Here is a 26,867-nt window from a genome sequence, read left to right on the forward strand (position 1 = left end):
TGAATAACCCCCTCTTATCTTAATATGGTTCAAATTTCCTCAAGCTTTCGGATGGAAGCATAAGACAGCTTGAAATCCTCCAACTTTATGAGCATGAATTCCCAGAATTCTTGAGATATAATAAACATGATCTTTATTAAGAATTCTGGAAGCTGCAGTTTGCAAATCTAGAAGAGTCCAGGTTTGGGAAGATTTGAAACATGCTGCTCCCCTTCTCTGCCATCCTATGTCTAGCAGTCACTTTCTCATTTGAAAGGAGAAATCAGAATTTGGGAGCAGTCTGATGTGCTTTGTTCCTTATGAATGGCCACCATCTTTTCTTTAGCAATTGTGTTACTTTGTGTTTAGCAGTAGGTGTTAATTCAACAAGATAAAACTTGACCACAGGGAGCAGCTGATTTAAGACAAAGTCAACATTAAAAATTTGATACCCTCAAGTACTCACAGCTCATCTCGTTGCCTCTGTGACAGCACCATTGTGGCTGTGATGTCTGGTTAACGTGATCCAGCTGTCTCCTCTGCGTCAAGCTCCTTTGAAATTCTGTGATACACAATTCAGTCTGCCACAAAGTGGCTTCAACCCAAAAGACAAGGCGTTGCCACAGGTAAACACTAGCAAATAGGCAGGATGCATTCAACAATGAAGAGTCATTCCATCTAGAAAACAAAAAGAAAAACAATAGTATTTTGTAGAATGTGTCAGTAATATATAGTTTTTTTGAATTTAAGGGTGTTTGCAGCATACAATATGCAGACATTTTAAGTGACATATAATGTTAGCTTAAGGAGTACCATCTTCCAAAAAGGTTTCTCCTAAACTTCCACCAGCAGGTAATTTTTAATGTGTCAGAAGAAAAAATATTTTATACAAAAGACTAATTGCATAACTACTTTGTTGTATTCTTAGTTTATTTAAATTCTTAATTTTACAATTTTATAATTTTAATTACATTTTAATTAAATTTAATTTTATATTTTACAAACATCCCCAATGCCTTAAAAATTCGGCTACGCAAATTAGAAAACATCAATGTTTGTCATTTGTTCGATCACTTGCTTGTCCTAAGATAAAATGCCCATTAAACTCATATTATACATTGGGAAGAGTAGGGATCCCTCAAATGTATAATTCAAAGATGGGGAGAGGAAAAGAATGATACAGTATAGGATTCCATACCAAATCTGAAGACAAAATGAACTAGAATAAATATTGTGCTTTATACTAAATCACATTAGTTGTTTCTTGCTTACGCACTTGGCAATAATTTGAATCTTCCGGGAGGTGGGAAATAGTATTTGGAGAAGTAAACTCACTTATGATTTCTAAACTTCCTCTCTAATTTCTTAGTGGACAGTTTTTCCTCTGTGATAATGAATTTTTGGAATTACATAAGCATCATCTCTAAACATTTTAATGCAAATAACAAAAGTAAAAAATAAAGTAAAAAAAATCTAAAAGTACAGGTAGTCCTTGACTTATTGAGACCAAAATTTCTGTTGTTGAGACATTTATTAAGTTAATTTAGCCCCATTTTATGACCTTTCTTGCCACAGTTAAGTGAATCGCTGCAGTTGTTGAATTAGTGACACCGTTGTTAAGTAAATCTGGCTTCCCCCTTGACTTTGCTTGTCAGAAGGTCACAAAAGGGGGTCACATGACCCTGGGATACTGCAACCATCATATGAATCAGTTGCCAAGAATCTGAATTTTGATCATGTGACCATAGGGATGCTACAACGGTCATGTGAAAAGTGATCATGAGTCACTTTTTTTCAGTGTTGTTGTAAACAGTCACTAAATGAATTGTTGCAAGTCAAGGACTACTTGTACCTTAATCTAAAGAAAATAGTTATGGTTATTCCAAGCTTCATTACAGAGGCATTATTTTAGCCAGGGCAACTTGGAGCTATGTTGTTATTGCTACAACGTTAAGAATTTATTAATAGCTTTTCAAAACCTGTGCCTAAGAATAAATGCATAATGTCAATTAATAAAAGTTTCTTCAATTAATAATTCTTTCTTGAGTGCTTCATAGAAAGGGCGTTGGTACTTACCTGATACGCCTCTTCTCATAGTGGGGGGGAGGAGTATCCAGGATGGGTTGACTTATCCTCTCGTTGATTGGACTGAGTCATCAGAGCTCTTGGTATATGCCCCTGGTCCACCAGGCTCCGCCCAGTTTATTGACGAAGAACTCCATCTGACTCGTTGAACCATCCACTCCAGACCTTGTTAAGGTTTCCGACTTTTTCTTGAATCATACTTTGCACCTGTTGTTACAGCCTACCTCATAGTAAACGTTACATAACCATGACAGGGAGGGACTGGATACTCCTCCCCCCCACTATGAGAAGAGGCGTATCAGGTAAGTACCAACGCCCTTTCTCCATAGTGAGGGGGGAGGAGTATCCAGGATGGGACGTACCAAAGCTAGCGCGTCCCTAGGGTGGGTAATCTGATGAAGACCCCTGGCCAACAAGCCTGGTGAGGTGTATCCCCTGCCCTGTGGATAGCCTGTAGTACCCTGCGCCCAAACGAAGCCTCCGCCGAGGCAAAGGTGTCCAGCTTGTAGTTCCTCCCAAAGGGTGAGGAGGAAGACCATGTGGCTGCCCTACATATCTCTGTTAATGAGGCCTGTGTAGCCCAGGCCGCCGAGGTGCCCGCACACTGGAATGTGCTGTGATGGGGCTTGGTGCCTGCATGCCCTGGGACTGGTAGGCCGTAGCAATGCAGGTCCTCAACCACCTGCTTATTGTGGTGGAGGTCACCTTTTTTTTTTTTTTTCCTTTTTCTTTTCCTCCAGAGACCCCGGTTGGTATTAGACAAACCAGGCCTCGGGCTTCCCATTCGGCTGGGTTCTTCTGAAGCAAATCCCGAGAACCCTCCTTGCGTCTAGGGTGTGCCACTTCCTCTCTAGGAGGTGAGCAGGGTCTGGACAGAAATTGGGCCAAACCAGTTCCTGTGACCTGTGGGAACATGAACACCCTTAGGTATGAAGGCGGGATCCACCGCAACATCGCTCTGTCCTGGTGAAAATATGCAGAGGTCCTCTTCGTGGACAGAGCCTGCAGCTCTGATATCCATCTGGCGGATGTGATGGCCACTAGAAACACCACCTTAAGGGTTAAAAACTTTAGCGACGCTGTTTGCAATGGTTCAAATGGAGCCCCCGTTACTGCGTCCAGCACTTTATGCAAGTCCCAGGAATGGACCTGTGTACCATGGGTGATTTGAGGCTGGACGCCCCCTTCAGAAACTGCCTTACCAACGGTCGTTGAGTGAGTGTCTGGGCTCTACCGCATAGAAGCCCTGAGGAAATGGCCGAGACTTGTCACCTAATCATGTTTGGGGCTAATCCCCTGTCCAGGCCTGCCTGAAGAAATCTGAGCGCTAGGAGCACCGTGGCTCTCCCTGGGTCCTGCTCCCAGGAGTTACACCATGTGGAAACGGCCCGCCGTGTCGCACCATGAATGTGCTCTGTGTAGGGCCACTGGGTGGCCTGAATGGTCTCTATCACCTTGGTGGAAATTCCTTCCTCCCTCAGGGTGCTCCGCTCAACCGCCAAGCGGTCAATTGGAGCCCTTGGGGTTCCCGGTGATCCAGTGACCCCTGCCTGAGGGAGATCCTTTCCTGAAGAATCCTCCACGCTCTGACCACCGAGAGCGACTGGAGGTCTGCAAACCATGGCCTCCTGGGCCCATAGGGGGAAATCAGGACCACCTCCGCCCCTTCCCGAAGCACTTCTTGGATGACCCTGGGAATCAGGGGCAAGGGTGGATAGGCATAGAGCAGTCCCCGAGGCCAAGGACATTGGAGGGCATCTGCCCCCTCTGCCCCCTGGCTTTGGTACCTGGAGTAAACCTTGGGGCCGTCGTAGTGGGGGTGGTGGCAAATAGGTTGACTTCCGGGCGGCCGAAGCGATCCATCACCTCTCTGACGATCGCCAGGTGCAATCTTCACTCAGAGTTGTCCCCCTCTGCCCGGCTGAGCCAGTTGGCTCTGATATTGTCCACCCCCGCTATATGTTCTGCCTTTAAGGAGAGATCATTCCTTTCGGCCCAATGACCCAGCCTTTGGGCCTCCTGCCTAAGGGACCTCGATTTGGTCCCCCCCCCCCCTGTCTGTTTAAGAGGGCCTTGGTTGCGATGCTGTCTGTGAGGACTAGAATGTGTCTGTCCTTGACAGAGTGGTGAAATCTGCTAGGGCCAGATGAACTGCCCTGAGTTCCAACCAGTTGATGCTGTGAGTCACTTCTGTCTGGTTCCACTGTCCCTGCGCTATCTGGTCCTGTAGGTGGGCACCCCACCCGAACAGACTGGCATCCGTGGTTACTGTCACCCGGTCTGACGTTCTGAAGACTTCACCCTTGGTTATCGCTGGGGACATCCACCAGATCAGTGAGGGGGGAAACTTCTGTTGGGAGAAGGATCCCTGGACTGGGAGCAGCCCCTGCACCTTCGCTGGAAGGGCAAGGGAACCATTGTAGGTGTCTGGTGTGGAGACGGGCCCAAGGGACAATGCCAATGGCTGAGACCCTGGTGTCTAACCCTTAGACAATGTGGCTAAGGACACCTTGTCTCCCTTGATTACCTGGATGACTACCTGCCTTAGTGAGAGCTGTCTTTCGGGTGACAGGAAGACCCTGCCTGCCCCTGAATCTATCGGAGCCCCTAGGGGAATGAGCCTCGTAGAAGGATGGAGTTGGCTTTTTAGCCAGATTCCCCGGGAGCCTGTGTACCCTCAGGATTGTCAAGGTGATATCTAGATCCTTTAATGCCCCTTCAAAGGGGGATGACTGTATGAGCAGGTCATCTAGGTAGCCTTGAATCCTAACTGGGATCTGCCTCAGACTCTCTGCTAAGGCAGCCATTACCTTGGTGTCTGCTCGCGAAGTGGAAGACAGGTCGAAGGGCGAGGCTTGGTATTGGAAGTGTTGTCCCAGGTAGCTGAACCTGAGAAACCTCCGGTGATCCCTAATGATAGGAATGTGTAAATGGGCCTCTGAGAGGTCTATAGAAGTGAGGAAGTCACCCTGTCTGATTCCCTCCAAGATAGAGTGGAGGGAATGCCTCTGAACCTCCTGTAATGGATGAAGCAGACCAGCCGCTTCAGGTCCAGAATTGCCCTCCATCCCCCCCCCCCCCCGATGCTTGGGGGTTACGAAAGGATGGAGTAATGCCCTTGGCCCTGTTGGTCTAGAAGCACTGGATGGGTGGCTCTTATGTCCAGCAGGCATTGTATAGCCTCCTGCATCAGAGATCTCCGTGCCGGGTTATTTGAAACCGGGCAGCTCCGGAAAAACACCAGGGGGTGAGGCAGGAGTTCCAGAGACAGGCCATGCCTGATGGTGTTCTGAATCCATTTATCCTGTGAGGAGCGGTCTCAGTGGTCGGCAAAGTGTTATAATGTTTTTATAATGTTTTATTCTGTCTGTACACCGCCCCGAGTCCCCTAGGGGAGAGGGAGCGGTTGACAAATCCAATAAATAAATAAAATAAATAAATAAATAAAGGTATGCCAACCGCCCCCCTAAGGAGAGCGACTCGGTTCTGGCCTTAGGTTTTGCGGAAGGGGCGCCCCCTGCCTGGCACCTGAGTACCGCGCCTCTGAACGCCTGAAGGGATCCTGACCCTGGGAGGAGGGCCCGAAGTCCTATCCCCGGGAGTAGGACCCTCTGGGGTAAGGAGCCGTCCTGAACTGTCCCTTCTAGGGCTGTGGGAAGGGCCTTCCTCTTGTCCTTATTCTCGACCAGATAGGGGTCCAGAGTGGGCCCCAAAAAGGGCATCTCCTGTGAGAGGAGCAGATGCCAGGTGCCGCTAGTGGCGAATATCTGCCTGCTACTGTCTCAGCCACAGCGACCTATGAGATGCAAAGGTGGAAACAATTGCCCTGGAGACAAAGCTGACTGCGGACAATGTGGCGTCCACCGAATTGGATGGCCGCCACCTGCTTATTGATGTTCTGGTGCGCTCTGACCTCGGTGATGGGGATGCGTTGTTGCACCTCCTGCAGCCAGAGCAGAGGAGACCTGTTGAAAAATGAGGCAGTGGTGGCTGCCTTCACCGCCCAGGTGGCTGCCTGATGCCCTCTTTGGAGGGTGAGGTCCGCCCTCCTGTCTTCCAGCTTCAGAGCCTCCTCAGGTTCCCCTGGCAGAGTCTGGGATGGGCTAGCCCCCCTGCCATGTCTTGATCCACCTTGAAGAAGGCCTTGTCTGTGGATATGGGCATGGGCCCTGGTGTGGGAGTGGCCCATGGCACTTGACCTATTCAGGAATGGCCCTGGGAATTGGCACTGTGTCGGTCTCAATGGCCTGCTCATCAAATATGGTTTCAGCAGAACCTCCCCGCTGTTGTGGTGGTGCCTCTGCTGCTCTGTTCCCAAGCTTAGTGGCTGCTTAGGCCTTGAAAGCGATTTATATAACGAAGGCTGGAACTACCCAGCCTTCCCCCTTCTTGCAATCCAGCTCACAGTTCTCCTGTGATGAGGCTGAGGGGCTAAAGCTGTCCTCCCCCTGGGTTTCCAGCCCTTCTGGTATACTAGGTGAGGATGCCACCTGAGGCAGCCTAGTGGCTGCTGCTGCAATGCTGCTGTCATGCATTGCTGGAAAGCCCACATCATTATGTCTTGAAAATTGGAGGCCCCTGTGGGGGGCTGCTGGCTGGGGCCCATGCCTTGTGTGGGGGTGAAAGGCAGGGGTGGTGGTCCCATGGGCTGCTGATCCCAGGGAGACAGCATGGGGGGGGGGATTGCCACCACTGAGGGAGACCCCAGAGACCATAGGTGTCAATGGGGATCCCTGCCTGCAATGTGGTAGTCTCCCCTGTAGTCCCGCCTGCTGTGGGGCCTCCAGGAGCCTTTCTCTTCTTTCCCCTGTCTGGAAAGGATATGAGGCCAAATGCCTTCCTGCCAATCTTTCCAGTCTTTCATGCCTCTGCCTTTTGTATTTAGAAGGCTTGGGAGGCTTGTGGGGCTTGTGACCACCCTCTGCTTCTAGCTCTGCCCTGGGGGAAAGGTGCTTCCTTTTATCTCTGGCCTTTCCTCCCCCCCACTTTTGGGCCGCCTCTGGGGTGGTCACTTACCTAGGTTGCTCCTCTGCCCCTCTGGTGGGACTGCCGGCTGTTGCTGCAGTTACCTGTGTCCTGCCGGTCTCCTCGTTGCCCCTGGGCGCCGCCATCTTGGAACACGTGGTTCCTTTTGGCTTCAAAATGGCGCCCGTGCCAGGAGATCAAGGCGCCTCTTTTGAATCTCCTGGACTGGCGGCTTGTGCTCCGAAGAGCTGCCGCGCGCCTCGCTGCTGGTTTCTTCGCTTCCCAGGCCGCTGGAGTCCTTGCTCTGCCCGTGAGCCCCCTCCCATGAGGTGGGTCACTTACCAATCGGGCGGGCGCTCCGCGGCGTTTGGGACGCCGCGGTTCGCTGCTCGACCCAGCAGGGAGCAGCGGAGCGCTCCAGCCCCGGCAGAGTCCTGCGGCCAGGCTCCCTTCCAGGAGGGAGCTCTGCGCTGCCCTCGCCCGTCTTCTTCACGTTCCATGGGGCTTGGGGAAGCTGCTTCTCGCCGCTCGACCCTGTGGGGAGCAGCGGGCATTCCGGTGCCGCTGGCGTCCTCGCGGCGGGCTTGCCTCCAGGAGGCTTGTGCCCTTTGTCTCCTGCTCGCCCGGCAAGTCCTTTCTGAGTGTTGCTTGTCTCACTCAGAGGCCTGGGCGGTGGGCCGCCCCCCTAAGGGGGCTTTTGGCCGATCCTTGCAGTCCAGGGAGTTGCCAGCTCGCCTAGGATGCTGCAGGAGGGAGACACTGGAATTTTCTTTCTTTTTCTTTCTTGAATATCTTCATCTTTTCGGAGATCCAGGATGGTCAACCGTCCAGTTGAGTGGACTGAGTCTATAAACTGGGCGGAGCCTGGTGGACCAGGGGCATATACCAAGAGCTCTGATGACTCAGTCCAATCAACGAGAGGATAAGTCAACCCATCCTAGATACTCCTCCCCCCTCACTATGGAGAATAATCCTGTCATATTTCAGATGACTGTAAACACAAACTAATTCTGAGAGCAATGGAATGCTTACCAGAGGAATGAAAATATATTTAATGGGAAGTACAAGCATTACCTAATTTTCAGCAAGTCATGTCACATACATGTAACATTTCAGAGGTTTAACTTAAACCAATTGCCTCTATGCTGCCCTACCACAAATTATGACATGGCCCTCTCCCAATATTGTTAAACTTCAAATTCTCAATATATTCAGCAATGATTGCAGAATCTGGGATTACTGAAAACTGCCATTCAATTATATCTAGAGGACCAAAGGTTCCTCACATCTATGTTACTGTTGAATAGCCAGAATTTTCTGTGAGTGTTCATCAACAGGGGAACAGGGGAATTGCAGAGATTAGATTTAATCAACATTTACTTCTCTCTCAAATTTCTAAACACATACACCTGACATTAATTTTGAAACCTTAATGGAATTTTACATATCAAAGTCACGCTTACAGCATTACGCTGAATGTTCTAAGAAGAAAAAGAGGTAATGAACTATGTGTTTATATATGCTAGTATATACTGTAAATATCTAGAGGCTAATTAGTCTAAGCTTTCCTCTTGCATAATTATCAAGCCTGTTTAATTTTATGATTCTCTGCCTGCTCAAGTCCTTCTAATCAATGTAACCTCTTCATCTTTCAATTGTCCACTGTGGTTACCATTGGAAGGCTTCAATAAAATAATCTTTATCACAAAGATGTCAAATAACTTTAAAACCTTGTAATTCTCATTTCTTAACCATCAAAAATTACCATAGACCTTACTTCTCAGTCTGTGTCCTATGATAGGAAATCAACTTATTGCCAAGTAAAAATAGTTATGTACTTTCTCAAATACCAAAAATGTATACTTTACCTAAACTGAAAACACAATGTAAGATCAATTTACCAGATCTCGATACAACAAACTTGTCAAACACTTGACTAAGTTTCTGTTGTGGTTTACATCTTTGCATAATTATACTATTACATAACTCAGTTTATTTCCTCACAGGAAAGATGTACGGGGGCATTTACGCAAATAAATTCCAATCCCTAATTCATCCTAATAAAAGCATTTATGATGGATGGCTGCCCCCAATTTATGTCTCAGTGCTTCTAGTAAAAGGGACTTACTATCTTTCTGGGTCCTGGATCCCCGTTAAGCCATTCTTCCACAACAAAAATATTCTCAATGTTTAACTAGACTGTATCTTCCTGTAACACTTTTGCGTCCTATCCACTGAATTTTCCATCCAACTATCTGAAGTATGCTATTACTATATTTTTCGGAATATAAGACGCACCTTTCCCCCCCCCAAAAGAGGGTGAAAATTTGGGTGCATCTTATACACTGAATGTAGCCCCACCCACCCATCGGTCGCAACCGTTTGGCTTCTGCCTCCCAGCAATTTATCTCCTTGCAAGAAACGGGGAAAATGGGGCTCTGAGCAGCTGCAATAGGCTGTCCCTGGCTGCAATCCCTGCAGCCTGAAACAGCTGATGATCAAGAGGTCACTGCTGAAATTGAAAGTGAAACTTGCTGTTTGCTCCAGGGGGCAAATTGCTGGGATGCAGAGGCAGATTTCTTTTTCTTGTGCTAATCAGGCTGTTTGCTGCAAGGAAGTCAATAACTATAAATGCCTATACAATGTTCAAATTATTAGACTTATTTTTTTAAAAGACTGCTTTATTATTGTTCTAGACAGCTTAACAAAATGAAGCTTTTTAAAATAAATGCTTGATCTGAAGAGGCCCAATGCTATTGTATCTTCTTTTAAATAGCAGAGAATAACTATACTTCCAGAAAGCACCTCATTTTAACAGCATCTGTACATGTATAGTCTGAAATGTAACACTACAAACAGTGAATATTGTCTGTACTGTTTGCTATTTGTTGCAAGGAAGCAAATTGCTGGGAGGCAGATATTTTCACCTTGTTTTCCTCCCCAAAAGCTAGGTGCGTCTTATACTTCAAAGCGTCTCATATTTCGGAGCGTCTTATACCCCGAAAAATATGGTATATAAATTTGTCCACCCTCAACATGAAAAAAAAAATGATGCTCCTTCCAATAATTACACTGATGCTCTATATATTCCTTAAAAACAATTCAGAATTCTTCTTCAGAATCTTCTCAGGTACCAATATCAAGCTGAGTAGTCCAATGTGGGTTCTGTGCTGCTCTGTGAGCTTGGTGGTGGTGGTGTTTTGCAGACATTTCATTACCAAACAAGGTAACATCATCAGTTCTAATCCCCATAGCCATCTTTCTGCTCCTTAAAGATATCATCATCTTCCAGTTATCTCTTGAATTCCCAATGATAACGCAGACAATTTCTTCACTGACTAGGATGCAGTTCATCGGACTCTGAACATTTAAACTCATTCAAAATAAATAGATATTCTGTGTTTCCTCTGATAACAATATTTACTGGATTTTTCAGATTATAAAATGCTCGGGAGTATAAGATGCACTTAGCTTTTGGGGAGGAAAACAAGAAAAAAAATCTGTGTCTGCCTCCCAGCATCCATCTGGTATTAATCTGGCCTGTTCACTGCCGCCCGTTCACCATCGCCGCCGCCACTGCCCATTCGCCGCCACCACAGCCCATTCTAGAACAGCTGATCGGCATCGCACCCCCCTCCCCCACCACAATATTCTCTGTTTAAGATGCACAGACATTTCCACCCACTTTGGGGGGGGGGGGGAGTGTGTCTTATACTCCGAAAAATACAGTAATTCTACCATTTCACCCTGCTCTTTACAACTGCTGCATTGCAATGATAAGAGTCATCCCACCAGACCTCAAGTATATCGACTGCATTATATTTGCCTTCTTGCACTAAGAGTTCAGCTCACCTGATTTCTCACACAGCCATGTCGGCAGCAACTTTATGAGCCTATGTTCTTTTGGGTTTTTCATTGAGTAGTTTAATAGGTTCCATTTCAACAACATTTCTACTTCTTTTAATAGTGTGCAAGTCTCTGAGATCTTCCCTTTAGGGTTTTCATCTACAATCTCAGCAGGATTCAGCCCTCCTCAAGCTACTTCGGCCAAAATACATTTTTATTAGTATGCCAAGAGCCCACCTTCCTGGTAAAAGGACCCTAGAAACCAATTGTTCCCAATATTTTTTTAAAAAAATTATTTACATGGAATCCACAATTTACAGCAGTTCATTTAGTGACCATTCAAAGTTACAACGGCATTGAAAAAAGTGACTTATGACCATTTCTCACACATGATCCCTGCAGCATTCCCATGGTCTTATGATTTGCATTCAGACCCTTGACAACTGATTCATATTTGCCCAGTTGATCCCGGGGTCATGTGATCCCCTTTTGTGATCTTCTGACAAGCAAAGTTAATAAGGAAGCCAGATTCACTTAACAACCATGATACTAATTTAACAACTGCAGCAATTCACTTAACAAATGGGGGAAGAAAAGTCGTAAAATGGGGCAAAATTCACTTGTCAAGTTTCTCACTTAACAACATAAATTCTGGGCTCAATTGTGGTTGTAAGTCGAAGACTACCTTTATTTTCTTTTTTCTTCCCATTTTCAGTCCTATTATGGAGTGGAAGGGCAGATTAAACATCCCACGAAGACCCCCAGCTCCAACGTTTTATGTTTGGATACAAGGATAACTGGTCTTTACAATAATTTCATGTGGGCCAACCAAATTGGCTATCAGGGCACTTAATAAATCTCAGAAAGTAACCTGTTACACCCCTGATCCATGATCCTGGCAAACATCTTATTTTACAAAATGGATGGATCTGGTTAGCATGCTTATTTCAATTCCTTATTATATTGGTTTGCCCTCCTTTTCTTTTTTGTATAGTATACATCTATTCTCTCTATTCATGATTGTGAATGTTATGTTAAGTTTTTATCCCACCCTAAAGTCTTAGAGGAATGATAGCATATTTGATTAACATTAATTGATAAAAACCCAATTTCAGATTAGTTGTTAAGTATTTTGCAATATTCTCTAATGCATTTTCTGCCAATCACCTGTAGCATTTGATCAACAAAGAAATGGCTTTTAAAAATCTAAACATATCCCTCTTTACTACAAAAAGGTTGTGCGATCAAATTTATTTTTTTTAAAAAAAATATATTTAAATGCCACTCATTGTAATTCCATTAACATACTATTTGGTGAGTAGTTAAAAAAAAGTTCAAAAGCATCCTAAAACTATTTTATCAAAAACAGCAAATTAAATTTGACATATCGCATGTAATGTTAATAACAACCTTGCTCTGATAAGCCATGCCTCATTTGCTTTAGAACTAGGCAATTACTAGTTTTAGTAGTGGTGAGTCACTTGTGCGATGGGCAAGCTAGTTGATAAATACATACATATTAACTCTTGAATGATCTAAAAGTTATTTCATACTTCATTTCTCTCTTCTGATTTTTTATTAGCAGGCAAGAAAGCAAAACAAAGGAACCGGTGCGGGCTGTTGTCCCAGCTCCGCTCTCCATGGAGTTTCTTTTGTGAGCTTCTGTTTCCCTGCAAATGATGAAACAGAAGCTCATGAAAGAAGATCTTACCTCTTGACGTGCTGATGCCCCGCCTCCCGCCAGCCAGCTGATCTTTGGGTCTCTGCTGCGCCTGTGCACATTTCTTCACGCATGCCCAACCTTTCAGTTTGGGCATGCGTGCGCAGTTTCGTGTGTCTAAAATGTTCAACATCACTGTTATAGGGGATATAACAACAATTCCCTGTATACAGACATGAACATTTAGTATTTGTTTTGGAAGACATTTTATAAAGATTGCAGGTTCCACTTAGAAGGGTTTTCTTAAAAGATTCCATGTGGTATAATACCACTTCCAAGTTTGGCCCTTATTTATATCATGACATTAATACATCTCTATAGGTAAGCCCTGTTGTAGTATAGACTTCCATCAAAATTCCACGCATTTATTGGTTTATTTTGTAGATACTTTTGATTGTTGTCTCATCTACATATTTGCTATTCTTTAAATTGCCAGGAAATGGTCTGAAAATCCCTAATGAAGCAACCTTTCTGAAGCTATGATCTTGGGTCTTATCAGTGAATGTTACTATTTTTTCATAAGTCCCAGACTACATGTAAGTCCTCAACTTACAACCATTTGTTAGGCAAGCTATTGAAAATGGTGATTTGTGGCAAATCCTCACAGGTACAATCCTCATAGCATCTATGGGTCACATGATCGCTCTCTGCAACCTCCCTAGCCAAAAAAAAGTCAAGGGGGTGGGGACTTGAGTGGGACACAGGGCACAATAGCCTTTAAAGCAATAAAACCCAAGATCATAAAAGCAGAAAAATATAGTAAAAAAAAAAAAAAAAGATCACGTGAACAAATTAAAATGATTAAAACACACTGTAAAGAACTGCCTGTTGGCAAGCAATATGCAGCCATACTTTCATGTATCTTACTATAGCATTATCTCATCATATCTTTCAAAATAAAAACCTAAAACATGAGTATTTGGGACAATTGATACAATGAAATTTATTTCATTTTGCTCAGAATTGTGCTGTAGACAGTTAATAGTTCCTAAAACTCAGTAATTATGTATAAATGCTACAGATGTATGTTAATAAAAGAATGGGTTGCACCAATTGAAATGAAGCATTAAAAAAAAAACTACTGTAGTATGTAGATTTGTCAATTGCAGTTCATATTCAGATCTTGGATTCTAAGCTTTAAAAAAAACAGCTGTGTTTACACACATGAATGTAACAGCTGAAGTCTTTCTCTTCATTCGCCCCTTCTATCCATTTTCTTCAACATGCTTAAAAGAGCATAATTTCTAGAGCAAAATCCAGTTAAAATATCTGCCTAATTAACTGATTCAACATTAATCAAATGGGAATCAATTCTGTAATGGGGAGTTTCACTAAAATTATTCATAGTAATTAGAAAGAGTACAGTTAGTCCTCGACTTATAACAGTTTATTTAGTGACCATTCAAAATTACGACACTGAGAAAAGTGACTTATGACCATTTTTCACACTTACAACCTTTACAGCATCCCTATGATCATACGTTCAAAATTCAAAGGCTTGGCAACTGATTCATATTTATGACATTCGGGTTACTAACTTTTCAACTGTGGCAATTCACTTTTCAACTGTAGCAAGAAAGGTCGTAAAATGGGACAAAACTCACTTAAATGTCTCACTTAACAAAAGAAACTGTGGAGATTCAGTGTGGTCCTAATTTGAGGACTACCTGTATTCTTTATCTAACTATAATAACAATTAAGAGTGACCAGAAAACAGAAAAGCAAGAAATCAAAAATGGGGGTTATTCACTTTTTTTTTTAAAGAATCATTTTCCATAATACAGTATAGAAAAGGAAAAATATTGAGGTTTTTGGTGTTTTATATACAGTTCTGTCTCTTTACTAGCTCTGTCTTCTTGTTTGTTTTATTACATTACTAATTAATGTAACAAATTGAAACCAATCAGATGTTTTGGAGATCAAAAAAAATAAAAGTTTACTTTAAAAAAATAATAATAATGTAAATTTGTGGGAAAATTGAAATATATACAATATTCCTTTTTATACCACTGTAAAGCTATATTGTTTAATAAAATCTTCTTTATATAAATGGTTGAACTTTATGGCAGATAAAACTAAAGAATAATACAGATTTATATTATCTTTACAATACAGATTTGTAGACTGAATTTGCTTTAAAATGTTAATATTTATTTTAAAAAATAAAGTTACAAGCTATTAAAGCTTAAGGAACAAACACAGAGATGTATCTTTTCCAAACATGTGGAGGTGACTATTTCATCTGAACTCAGAAAAAACAGATTACAGCAAAACAAAAAAGATATGATTTATGGTTATAACTGTATCAAGCAGATACTAAAAAGCACAACTTTTCAGGAAAATGTGAACCACCTGAAACACTAATCAATAGCTCCTGAATTTGAAATACTGCCTATCAGCAATTTGTACTTCCTCTAATCCTTATCACGCCATGTAAGGTTGTCTACACTTATAAAGCTTCTGATTTTCATGTTAATTTATTTTACATTTTCAAAAATAGACTTTGTGTCAAATCTCAACAATTTAATATAAATTTAAAAAAGGAAATAATGGGAAATATTTCAGAATCCATTTTTCCAATTGCTTAGAAAATATTGTAAAGCCTCTTGAATTTTTTTTAAAACCGTAGTTGAACTATATTTTCCATAATCACTAACATAGCTAGTGAAAAAGATGATTTTAAATATTACCGATAGAGATTCTACCTAATTCAAGGTCATCAATAATACCAGATAGATATGCAGAGGCCATAAGATATTATTCTTTCATTCAGCTTTCTTGAACAAAATGAGCTAAATCAGTGGTAGTCAACCTGGTCCCTACCGCCCACTAGTGGGTGTTCCAGCTTTCATGATGGGCGGTAGGGGTTTGTTGTAACTCTGCTTTATAAATTTGATAAAGTAAAGTTACTTCCCTACTTTAGAAATCACCATTACTGTGGAACCGGTGGGTGGTTAGAAAATTTTACTACTAACAGAGATACAAAAGTGGGGGGTAGGTATAAAAAGGTTGACTACCCCTGAGCTAAATGATATTCCATTTGGCAAGTAATGTATACACTGTATCTATTTGTAGCATTTATAGACCACTTCTAAAAAGACTCTAAGACAGTCATCCACATAATAGCAATATGGTAACATAAAAGAGCAATTATTTCTAACAATATTAAGTAATGGGAAACCAAGTATCTTTGTAGAAAAAAAATCATAATCCCTGAAGAACCTCTGAAGAAGCCAGGTTTTAGCAAGCTTTTGAAAGGTTGTTAGGGAGCCACCCTCCCTTGGGTGGGGAGATTATTCCAAATGAGGGGAACTCCCCCCAAAATGAATTTCTTTAAATCACACCCCAAAACAGTCAGCCAGTATTTTCTGTTCACTCAGACTGGATACTTAGAGACAAGATGGAAAAGGGACGCCTGGAGATACCCAGCCCTGAGCCATAGAAGAATTTATAGGGACAGAACGCATTTTTATTTGCACTTGGGAACACAAAGGTAGCCAAAGCAGCTCCCATGGTAACGGTGTTACGTGGCTGTAATTAGCATACAGGCCACTGCAGTTTTCACCAGTTGAACTTTATGGGTGGTCTCCAAGGAGGGCTCATATAACTAAATTACAATAATCTAAACAAGAGACAACAAGGCACAAGAGACATCTGGAGTGTCTCCTACATCCATAAGGTTGCAACAGATACATCAGTCTAATTTGGTAAAGGCCCTCCTGGCCGCCCCACTCACATGCTCTATCATCCTGAGTGATGAGTCCATGACAACTTCTAACCTTACAATCCATCAAGTATCAAAATTGGTGCAATTTCAGAATCACCAGATTTCTGGTAATCCAGTTCCTGCCCTGCTGTTAGCCAAGGCTGGCCCTGGACAACGTTACGTATTTGGGAAATGATGCCCTTCTTCTACAATAAAGGTAAAGGTTCCCCTCGCATATATGTGCTAGTTGTTCCCGACTCTAGGGGACAATGCTCATCTCCGTTTCAAAGCCGAAGAGCCAGCGCTGTCCAAAGACGTCTCCGTGGTCATAAGGCTGGCATGACTAAACGCAGAAGGCGCATGGAACGCTGTTACCTTCCCACCAAAGGTGGTCCCTATTTTTCTACTTGCATTTTTACATGCTTTCGAGCTGCTAGGTTGGCAGAAGCTGGGACAAGTAACGGGAGCTCACTCCGCTATGCGGCACTAGGGATTCAAATTGCCAACCCTTCTGATCAACAAGCTCAGCATCTTAGCCACTGGGCCACCACATCCCTACAATAGTCAGAACCTAATTCAAGTATTGTCTTCATTTCTTGGCAACATGCTTTAGAGCAAGGATCCCCAAACCCACCACCACCCTGATCCATGGATCGGCACCGGGCCTTGGCATGCCAGCAACAGGGCCGCACAAACAAGCGAAGCCCCATCCGCGGGATGCAGGCAGCACACAAAACCACACCCCCTCCGGTCCCTGATGCCCAAAAGGTTGGAACCGCTGCTTTAGAGGATGATTCATATAAACTGGGAGAAGTTCATCGAGGGACTGAGTCGAAAGCTGGGTCTACCTAGCAACAGGGGCGGAGCTTAAAGATGTTGCCAGACTCAGTCCTCAATATGATTGGACGAAGGTTAACCCAGCCTGGATGCTGCCTCTATCACTAGGGAGAAGGGCAATAAAGATGTTAGAAATACAGAAATTAATCACAATGGGGTTGATTATCCAGCGTGATGGTAGGTGGTCTTTCACTGGATGAGTTCAAACAGCGATTGAATAGCCACCTACTGTAAATCTGGTTTTCGGTACAAAAAGAGGGCTCGGAATTGATTATCTAGATAGGTCTATAGATGGATCTATAGATGGTTCCAAATCTATGATTTTGAGACTCCAGACAAGTGTCTTTATTCTCAATGACGCAGAAGATAGGAAAAGCCCTATCGATCTACAATTGTGATGGCAAATCAATGCAGGATAGTATTCCAGCTGCATTTTAAGGTGAAATTCAATAATACTTTTTTGATAAATGCAATATTGCCACAAATTAAACAGTCCTTTAAAAAGTATTTGCTTGTATATTTTTTCCCAGAGGTAGCATTTCCTCAACTGAAACATCAAGAATCTAATAAAATAATAGGAATATCAAAGGGGTGGGGAGGGATGGTGAGTTGACAAATATTTACTAAGTTCTACATTTAAAATATGGCTTTTAATATAGGTATGTCTCAGTTTATGACCACAGCTGGGGCCAGAATTTCCATTGTTAAGCAAGACTGTTAAGTGAGTGACCTCAATTTCAATTTCAATTTCAATTTATTTGTGCTTCTAGACCGCCCCCTCTCCCAGAAGGGACTCGGGGCGGTGTACAGTCCATAGAGAATATCACAAAAATACAATAAAAAATTAAATATGTACAGTTTGGAGGAGGTTAAAATGCAATTAAAAGAACTGTACAAAGCTGAATAAATATAAATTTTTTAAAATCCCTAAAACAGACACAACAGATTAAAAAACCCTAAAATAACCAGATAATAATACATTTGCCAGGAGGGACAGTTGTAATTATGCCAGGCCTGCTAATCGGAACAGGTGAGTCTTCAATTTTTGCCGGAAGGAGCGGAGGTCAGAAGTGGTTCTAATGTCGGGGGGGAGGTCATTCCAGAGGGTTGGGCCCATCACAGAGAAGGCCCTACTCCTTGGTGTCGCCCGTTGGCATTGCCTAGTGGACGGCACCAGGAGAAGTCCCTCCCTGTGTGAGCGAATTGGCCGCAGGGATGTATGTGGGAGGATGCGATCCCGCAAGTAACTAGGTCCCGTGCCATGGAGCGCTTTAAAGATGGTAATCAGCACCTTGAAACGCACCCGAAAAACCACAGGTAGCCAGTGCAGCTCGCGCAGGAGAGGTGTTACGTGGGAGTACCTCGTACTCCCCATCACAGCCCGCGCGGCTGCGTTCTGAACCAACTGCAGTCTCCAGGCGCGTCCCAAGGGCAGCCCCATGTAGAGAGCGTTGCAGTAATCCAGGCGGGACGTCACCAGCGCATGAGTGACCGTGCGTAGGGCATCCCGGTCCAGTAGGGGGCGCAATTGGCGCACCAGGCGAACCTGGTGGAACGCCCCCCTCGCCACGGCTGCCACATGGTCATCCATTGACAGCCGGGCATCAAGGAGGACGCCCAAATTGCGCGCCCGTTCCACAGGGGGCAATTGTTCGCCCCCTATGGCCAGCGATGGAATCAGCTGGCTGAACCGAGGTGCCGGTAGCCACAGCCACTCGGTCTTGGAGGGGTTGAGTTTAAGTCTGTTGTCCCCCATCCAGACCCCGACGGCTTCCAAGCACCGGGACATCACTTCAACAGCCTCGTTGGGGTGGTTTGGGGTTGAAATATACAGCTGAGTATCATCAGCGTAGAGGTGATACTCAACCCCAAAACCACGGATGATCTCACCCAGCGGCTTCACATATGTGTTGAACAGGAGAGGCGAGAGGACCGACCCCTGTGGCACTCCACAAGTGAGTGGCCTCGGGGTCGACCTCTGTCCCCCTGTCAACACACATTGCCTCCGGTCGGAGAGGTAGGAGCCGAACCACCGCAAAACGGTACCTCCGACTCCTATCCCCTCCAACCGGCGCAATAGGATACCATGGTCGATGGTATCAAAAGCCGCCGAGAGGTCTAATAGGACCAGGATAGAGGAACAACCTCTATCTCTGGCCCTCCAGAGATCATCGACCAACGCGACCAAGGCTGTCTCTGTGCTGTGCCCGGGTCGGAAGCCGGACTGGCGTGAGTCTAGATACTCGGATTCGTCAAGGTGTTGTGGAAACTGCTGCGCCACCACATTCTCGACAACCTTCGCTAAAAACGGAAGGTTGGAGACTGGACGATAGTTAGCTAGCTCCATTGGGTCGAGTGCAGGCCTCTTAAGTAAGGGTCTCACCACCGCCTCCTTCAAGGCGGCTGGTAAGGATCCCTCACCCAATGAGGCATTCACCAGGCCCAGAAGCCAGCCTCGGGTCACCTCCCAAGATGCCAGTACCAACCAGGAGGGACACGGGTCCATTAAACATGTGGTGGGTCGCAGCCGTCCACGCAACCTATCCAAATCCTCGGGGGCAACAGAATCAAACTCCTCCCAGGATGGTCTCACAAGACTCGCTGTTGGCGGCCCGTCCGGTCCACTGAGGGGGGCCCATCCGCTGTTGGCGGCCCAATTTTATGACCATTTAAGTGAATCACATGGTTTTCAAGTGAATCCAGCTTCCCCCATTGACTTGCTTCAGTTAGAAGCCAGCTGGGAAGGTTGCAAATGACGATTATATAGTTTTGGGCTACAGCCGTGAATACATGCCAGTTGCCAAGCACCAAAATTCTGATCATATGAGCTTGGGGTTTACAGTCGTAAATGCAATTTTTTTTCCAATGCCAGTGTAACTTACAACCATCTGTTTAGTGACTGTTCAAAGTCAAGGACTCTTTGCAACTGGAAAAGATTTGTATTTAATCAATTGTTATCTAAAGAGAAGTGTATATATACAGTAGATAATCTTTCTCTAATTTTATAGCTATATTATTAGTACATTGGACTTAAAAACACAGTGGCTTCCATTGTGATAAAGGAAATCAAATAGATTCTTATTGATTTCTACGCAAAATGTTTGGTGTTTTTTATTTATTAAATTTATATTCCACCTTTCTTTTAGGCGCTATGGAGGACATAGTGCTCCTTCTTCCTATTTTTCCACGCAACCTTCTGGTTACAAAAATTGTAACTGGCTCAAGGTCACACACCCCTGGCTGGGTTCCCACACTCCTAATCCAGCAACTAAACAACTGCATCATGCTGGTTTTCTCTATTATTGCTACAAAGGGAAGGTTTTTTTGTATCCATTAGGTGGTATGGATGGTGAGGACAAAGAAATGTTAAATTTCTATGCAATTAATCCATTGTATATAGCTCACATGTATATACATACAGTATCTAATGTTCGTCATGCTAGGATTTTCTCTTGATTCATTGAGGAAGGAAGTTTAACCCTCCCTTTTAAGTCTACTAGCAAGTCCCATAATTCATGGCTACTACATAGCTCACTCATCTGGATCGACTGAATTAATGGGATTGACTATAGAATAATAAAATATCTTGCTTTGGAGAATATAAGCCACTAGGTTGGTTGCCTTGGAGCAGCCTTCTTGCACTGTGTGAGTTGCAATGCCCAATAACCTAGCCCATATATACAAAGCATGTACAAGTTGAAATAATAAGAAGTATGGCCCAGCACATCTGGAAAGAACCAGGTTAAAGAAAGTTGCACTAGACTAGACAGAACTGCAGCATTATTACAAGAATTATTCTATAACGTTTGATGCTGTATGGACATCCCTCCATTATAAATTGCAGTTATAGTGTAATCAAAGCTCAAAAAGGCATTGAAGTCTAGTTTCAGCAATTAATGTTTATTTAACAATGACCAAACGTTTGCTCTAGATCATCATACATACATTTTTTTTAAAATGGGCACCATGGCCAATAATCACTCCCATTTGGACTACTGTAATGGGTTCTAGAGGGGCTGCCCTTGAAGAGCATCCAGAAGCTTCAGTTGTTTCAAAACACAGTGGCCTGCAGTTTTGAGGAAGCCCAGATTCGTGCATCTGTCATCTCTTTTGTGGGAGCTGCATTGGCTGCCAATTTGCTTCAGGTTCAATTCAAGATGCTGGTTATCACCTTTGAACTCCTGTATGGCTTGGGACCAGGTTATTTGAAGGCCTTTCCCCAGTAATGTCTACCCCGCCCACAGGAGTGGGAAGGCAGGGCAAGCTGTCCCCCACCGTGAAGCTTTTCCAGAAGAGATGGTTCTGTCAGCAGACCTGGGACCTTAGGTTGATACGATGCGCCAATCAAATCACTGGTTTGATGTTTTTGTTACCGTATGCTGTGTGTATGTGTTTTAGATATTTTAGGGCTCACTGTTTTATACTATGGATTTTTAATGTTATAAGCCAGGGGTGTCAAACTCGTGGCCCACGGGCCAAATGCGTCACATGCTGGCCCCACCCCTGCCCGGTTTAGTAAAAGGGGAAAAAGTCGCAATACATCGCATGATGTCGCTGTGACGATGTGAGTTTGACACCCCTGTTCTAAGCCTAAGAGTTGAGTGGCTATATAAATTTGTTTAATAAATATATAACCCAGGAACGAAAATTTGATTGCTTTAATCACTGATCACTAAGTAGAATATTTTAATCAGTCTCCTCACATAGGATGTTCAGTTGTGAAGATGGACATGTTTAGTAATCACGATCTCTCTCTTCTAGCATTGCAGTTTTTCAAATATCAATAAAGTATTTCTATTCATGTTTGTCCGTAGGAACTTTTTTCATTATAAATGCATTTAAAACATCTCTATACTGTTCTTCCCACAAGGATCTCAGCATTGCTTTTACTCTTCTGGCAGCTCTTTGTGGTAAAGCTGATATACTGTGGTTTAATGAAAACATTAGATTAAATTTAGTTTATACTAACTACAGAGACAGAAATTCATTTCTCAAATTGGAAATAAGCATAACTATCAAGAAATACAGATACCTCTTCTTATGGAGAAACATTCTGTATCCGGAAAAGTTGTGAAAAGGTAATTTTGTGGTGCAATTCTATCCCATATTTTTTGCAATAAAAATATATGGATCTGCATCTTCCACCTTCAAGTAATTGATATTGGTTGGCATCTTTGTATGTGCATAGAAATATGCAATACAATATATGTAGAAAATGACCAATCCCTTATGTTTCAATTTAGTAATTAATATAATTTGAACAATTATGCCTATCCTATTCTTTTAATAGACAATATAACATAAATTTCATTACCATACTGTTATTATATGACTAATCTTGGATGAAAACATTCTTAGTTCTGCTTTTGTTTTCATTAAGTGAAGCTTCATTTTTACTAATCAAGTCTCGCAGAAACTCCTGGTGAGTATTTATTTTTCCTCTTGTATAACATAATGACTGCCTAGGTTAGGCCAACATAAGTTAATCTGGAACCTCACCTTAATTTTCAATACTATGCATATGCTACAAGTACCTCACTAGACCAGATAATTTTAGGTTAATAAACAACTTCCAAAATAGAAACTCAAGTCCACAGCATTTACCATTGTCCATCTGATTAAAGGACATAGTAACCTTGAACTTATTAGATCATCTGTGATATGCAACTTTTTCTCTTAATTTATAAGAATTTAAGTGGAATTTCAGTCTGGTAACATACAAGATAAAAGGATATAACCAGACTATCCTATTCTGATATATTATCATTTTTAATTTCTCATTAATCATTCTAGGTTTGAGTCTACCATTACCACTATAAAATTTTAAGTGGCTAATCTGTAAACAGTGTTAGAGTAAAGTGCGTACTTTTAAAAAGAGAAGTATTTAATAACATTTAAGATCAAATAAACATTTTCAGATCTTTACAAAAGGCAAGCATTTTTAAGCACAACCTCTTACATGGTATTCTTCTTTCAGGGTTCAGTAGACAATTTTTAACCAATAAATCCTGAGTTGGAAGGATATGTACTGGAAACATGATAGGGGGACTAAACCACAAATGAAAAATAATTGCTTAACAAAAAAAGTCATTATTTTTTAGCCTGCCTTTCATTCAAGAACTAAAGGAAGCCTGAACAGTTCTCTTCTCAATTTTTCCCCAACAGCAGTATTGTTGTCTTAAGAAAGAATTATTGGCTCAAGTCAACCAAGGTCTTTTTACAGCTCAGGATGGCCTTATCCTGCCACACTACACACACCCATGCCCACCTAACACTTTAACTGACCTACATGACATTTATGTATTATATTCCATAATCATTCTCTGAAATACACTTTAATAAAGAATTAGAAGTATTCATATGGAATAGGTTTGTTATATCACACTAATTTATACGGGTAGACATGGACAGTAATTAAAGGATTGTCTTAAAATGGTAAGCAAAGATAAATTGTAAAATTAAAAAATGGCGTAGTTCATACAAAATTTGGCGTTTTATTTTATTCTCTACAAAGTCTTGCATCATCTCTCAATCCCCAGATTACAATAGTACAATTTAACCTTGTAATGAGAAAGCTCCATATAAAATAATTTAGAAAGCACTACTAGCTGTACCTATGACCTATCTTACAGAGCTGCTTCAAAGGAAAAGATGAATCATGCAGATTTAGAATAGTTCCCAAGAAACTGAATTAAAATTACCTAAAAATACAGCATCACACTAACCAGAAATATTTTCATATTAATTGGGATCCACTCTTTCATTATTCATTCATTTCATTCATGGGCAGTGCTTCATACTTGAATATCAGCATATAATTAAGTCATGTGGTATCATTTCTACCTCATATCCAAGATAAGGTTATTATAGTAAAGCTAGTTGATCAGGACCTTTGTTCCTTATTTGCCATGTGTCACATCACAAATAATCTACCTATCACTAGGGATGGAGGGCGTGGGGGGAGAGTTCAACTTTGTATTTCTCTGAATGCTAGTGCCTTAGGCCAGTTAAAAGAGAATCCATGCAATCAGTCTGCATGAATTGGCATCCATGAAAAAGTATCAGATGAAATTAGTGAATTGTAAAAAAAAACAGTAACCTGTGTAAAGTAAGAGTTAGTATATTTTAAACAACTAATCAGACCAAAACATTTGAAATATGTATAGGTTAAAAATGTCCTAAAACAAAAACAGAGAAAAGACAGAATAATCAATTGTAAAACCATCCAAGTCTATAGTAAACACAAGGGAAAAAACAATACCTGAGCAGAGAGAGGCATAATTAAGGCATATTATGGAGACATCACAGGGATACATACTTTCATCCACATTAAAACCCTTGGCCTTTAAGTGCTATATGAAAGGCTGCACTTCAAAGCAGTGTGTGCAGCACCCAGGACAAAAACCAATTTAAAAATATTTTTATGGATTTTTCAAAAATCTAAATTGAACTTATTTCTTAAAACCTTACCTAAAATATTAAGAATTCAACTGTAAAACTATGATCATATCTTCTAAATATAATATCTTATTTGCTACCATGGAGACCTACCCGGTATTAACTAAAGACTTGCTTAAAAATGCAAAAGGAAGGAAGAGTGAAATAACATTTATTTGTTTATTTTAAATTTTTCTTGGGAACCCATCTCATCACAGGTTAACTTTGGGCAATTTATTAAAAAGACAAAATTATACAAAACCTATGCAAAATGCAGTACAATTAATACAATTTAATATCTGGTGATGGTTGTTGTGTAACAATACATAATACCGCAAAAAGATAATCAAATACCTACAATAAATAAATAAGCTGATTCAATACAATACAATAGTAGAGTTGGAAGGGACCTTGGAGGTCTTCTAGTCCAACCCCCTGCCTAGGCAGGAAACCCTATACTGTTTCAGACAAATGGCTATCCAACATCTTCTTAAAGACTTCCAGTGTTGGGGCATTCACAACTTCTGGAGGCAAGCTGTTCCACTGATTAATTGTTCTCACTGTCAGGAAATTCCTCCTTAGTTCTAGGTTGTTTCTCTCCTTGATTAGTTTCTGAGATATTGGAAGACTGCTATCATGTCTCCCCTAGTCCTTCTTTCTCTTAAGCTAAACATACCCAGTTCCTGCAACCATTCTTCATATGTTTTAGTCTCCAGTCCCCTAATCCTCTTTGTTGCTCTTCTCTGCACTCTTTCTAGAGTCTCCACATCTTTTCTATATTGTGGTGACCAAAACTGAATACAGTATTCCAAGTGTGGCCTTACCAAAGCATTATAAAGTGGTATTAACCCTTCACATGATCTTGATTCTATCCCTCTGTTGATGCAGCCTAGGACTGTGTTGGTTTTTTTGGCAGCTGCTGCACACTGCTGGCTCATATTTAAATGGTGGTCCACTAGAACTCCAAGATCCCTTTCACAGTTACTACTACTGAGCAAGGTATCACCTATACTGTACCTGTGTATTCAGGCCTTAATGATGCCACAAATATGTAGATAACGAATTACTGCAATATAGTCCATACCTTCTGAAACTAAAACCTACAAATAACTTCAGATAAGAGAAAGATATAGACAGCATTCATGTTATGTCAAACAAAAATAAACACTTACTATAAATCATTAAAGAATCTCCCTTAGTGAATAAATTGTGTTTAGAGATTTAAATCAAATCTATCTTGACAGAAACTGAGTTTTTTATTTACGTAACTTAATTATTTATTTAGAAAATTTAAAAGGCACCCACTTCTTTAACAGCTGTCTTTTCCAATTTAATTTAAATAGTTAATTCAATTACTCTTTAGCATATATTTAATAGTCCCCCCCCCCTTCTGCCACATTAAGATTACAAATTGGTAACAACTTTTGGAGATCTCTGGGGGCTGCACCCAAAGCTTTTAAAGGCTACATGGTTGCCTGGCAGCCTGGGGTTTTTCTACTGCATAATACAGAAAATAAAAAGTACAATCTAAATATTGCATCCAAAGAAAGTGTGTTGGACCAAAGGAAGTAATCTATGTAATCAAGTATGGAATACTTGAAATTGTAATACTTAAAAAAAACAATTTTCCATAGTATTTAATTCCTTTTTTGCCCACCCATACACATTTTTTTCTTGTCAAGCTCAATAAGAGAGAATACAAATCTCAAGGTCAATGTGCTTTGTTACCTTAGTGTTATTCTGTCGCGTGGGGCATCCTAGCAAACAACTCCACCCCACACGCCATTGATTAGCAAGTATTCCACAACAGATTTTTTACAACTTACGTACTGATCAATGATACTCTATATTGATAAGAATCGAATTATTCGGCTTGGTCAAATGAAATCTATGTATTTTCACCCTTAAGAACTGAATCTTCCATGACAAAGATTGAATTTCAATTAAAAAATACACCATCCTTCATTAGGCATGTATACAGTATAAAGAAAAAAGAAATATTATGTTTACCATTCCACTGCCCACACCCTTTATCCTGCATTTGGACATGCTCTTTTAAATTGTGTGAGGCATTAGCAACCAGCACCTAAAATTACTATCTCATGACTACACTCAATTCAGTCACGACAAGGAGGCATAGCTGCAGTTCTGAAACCTACCTAGCTTGTGTGAATCAATGAAAGTACAAACTGACAATATGGAAATATGACATAGTCTTTAAGTAAATAACATTTTGATCTTTAATTTCATACTGAACTACTTAACATCAGGTGAACAAGTGAAGAAAAATAA

At 42.0% G+C, this 26,867-nt stretch overlaps 1 protein-coding gene across 1 annotated transcript in view; it reads right to left on the minus strand.

Moving 5' to 3' along the window:
• PAFAH1B1 (platelet activating factor acetylhydrolase 1b regulatory subunit 1) overlaps positions 1–26,867 on the minus strand; it is a 66,771-nt gene that overhangs the window by 34,796 nt on the left and 5,108 nt on the right. Inside the window, exon 2 of the mRNA XM_081941448.1 lies at positions 446–657. Coding sequence (XP_081797574.1) covers positions 446–477 — 32 coding nt within the window. The 5' untranslated portion in view covers positions 478–657. The remainder of the gene's footprint in view (positions 1–445; positions 658–26,867) is intronic.

This window comes from Natrix helvetica (assembly GCF_964273705.1).
Source record: "Natrix helvetica genome assembly, chromosome: 2".
In the NCBI taxonomy this organism is placed as follows: Eukaryota; Metazoa; Chordata; class Lepidosauria; order Squamata; family Natricidae; genus Natrix; species Natrix helvetica.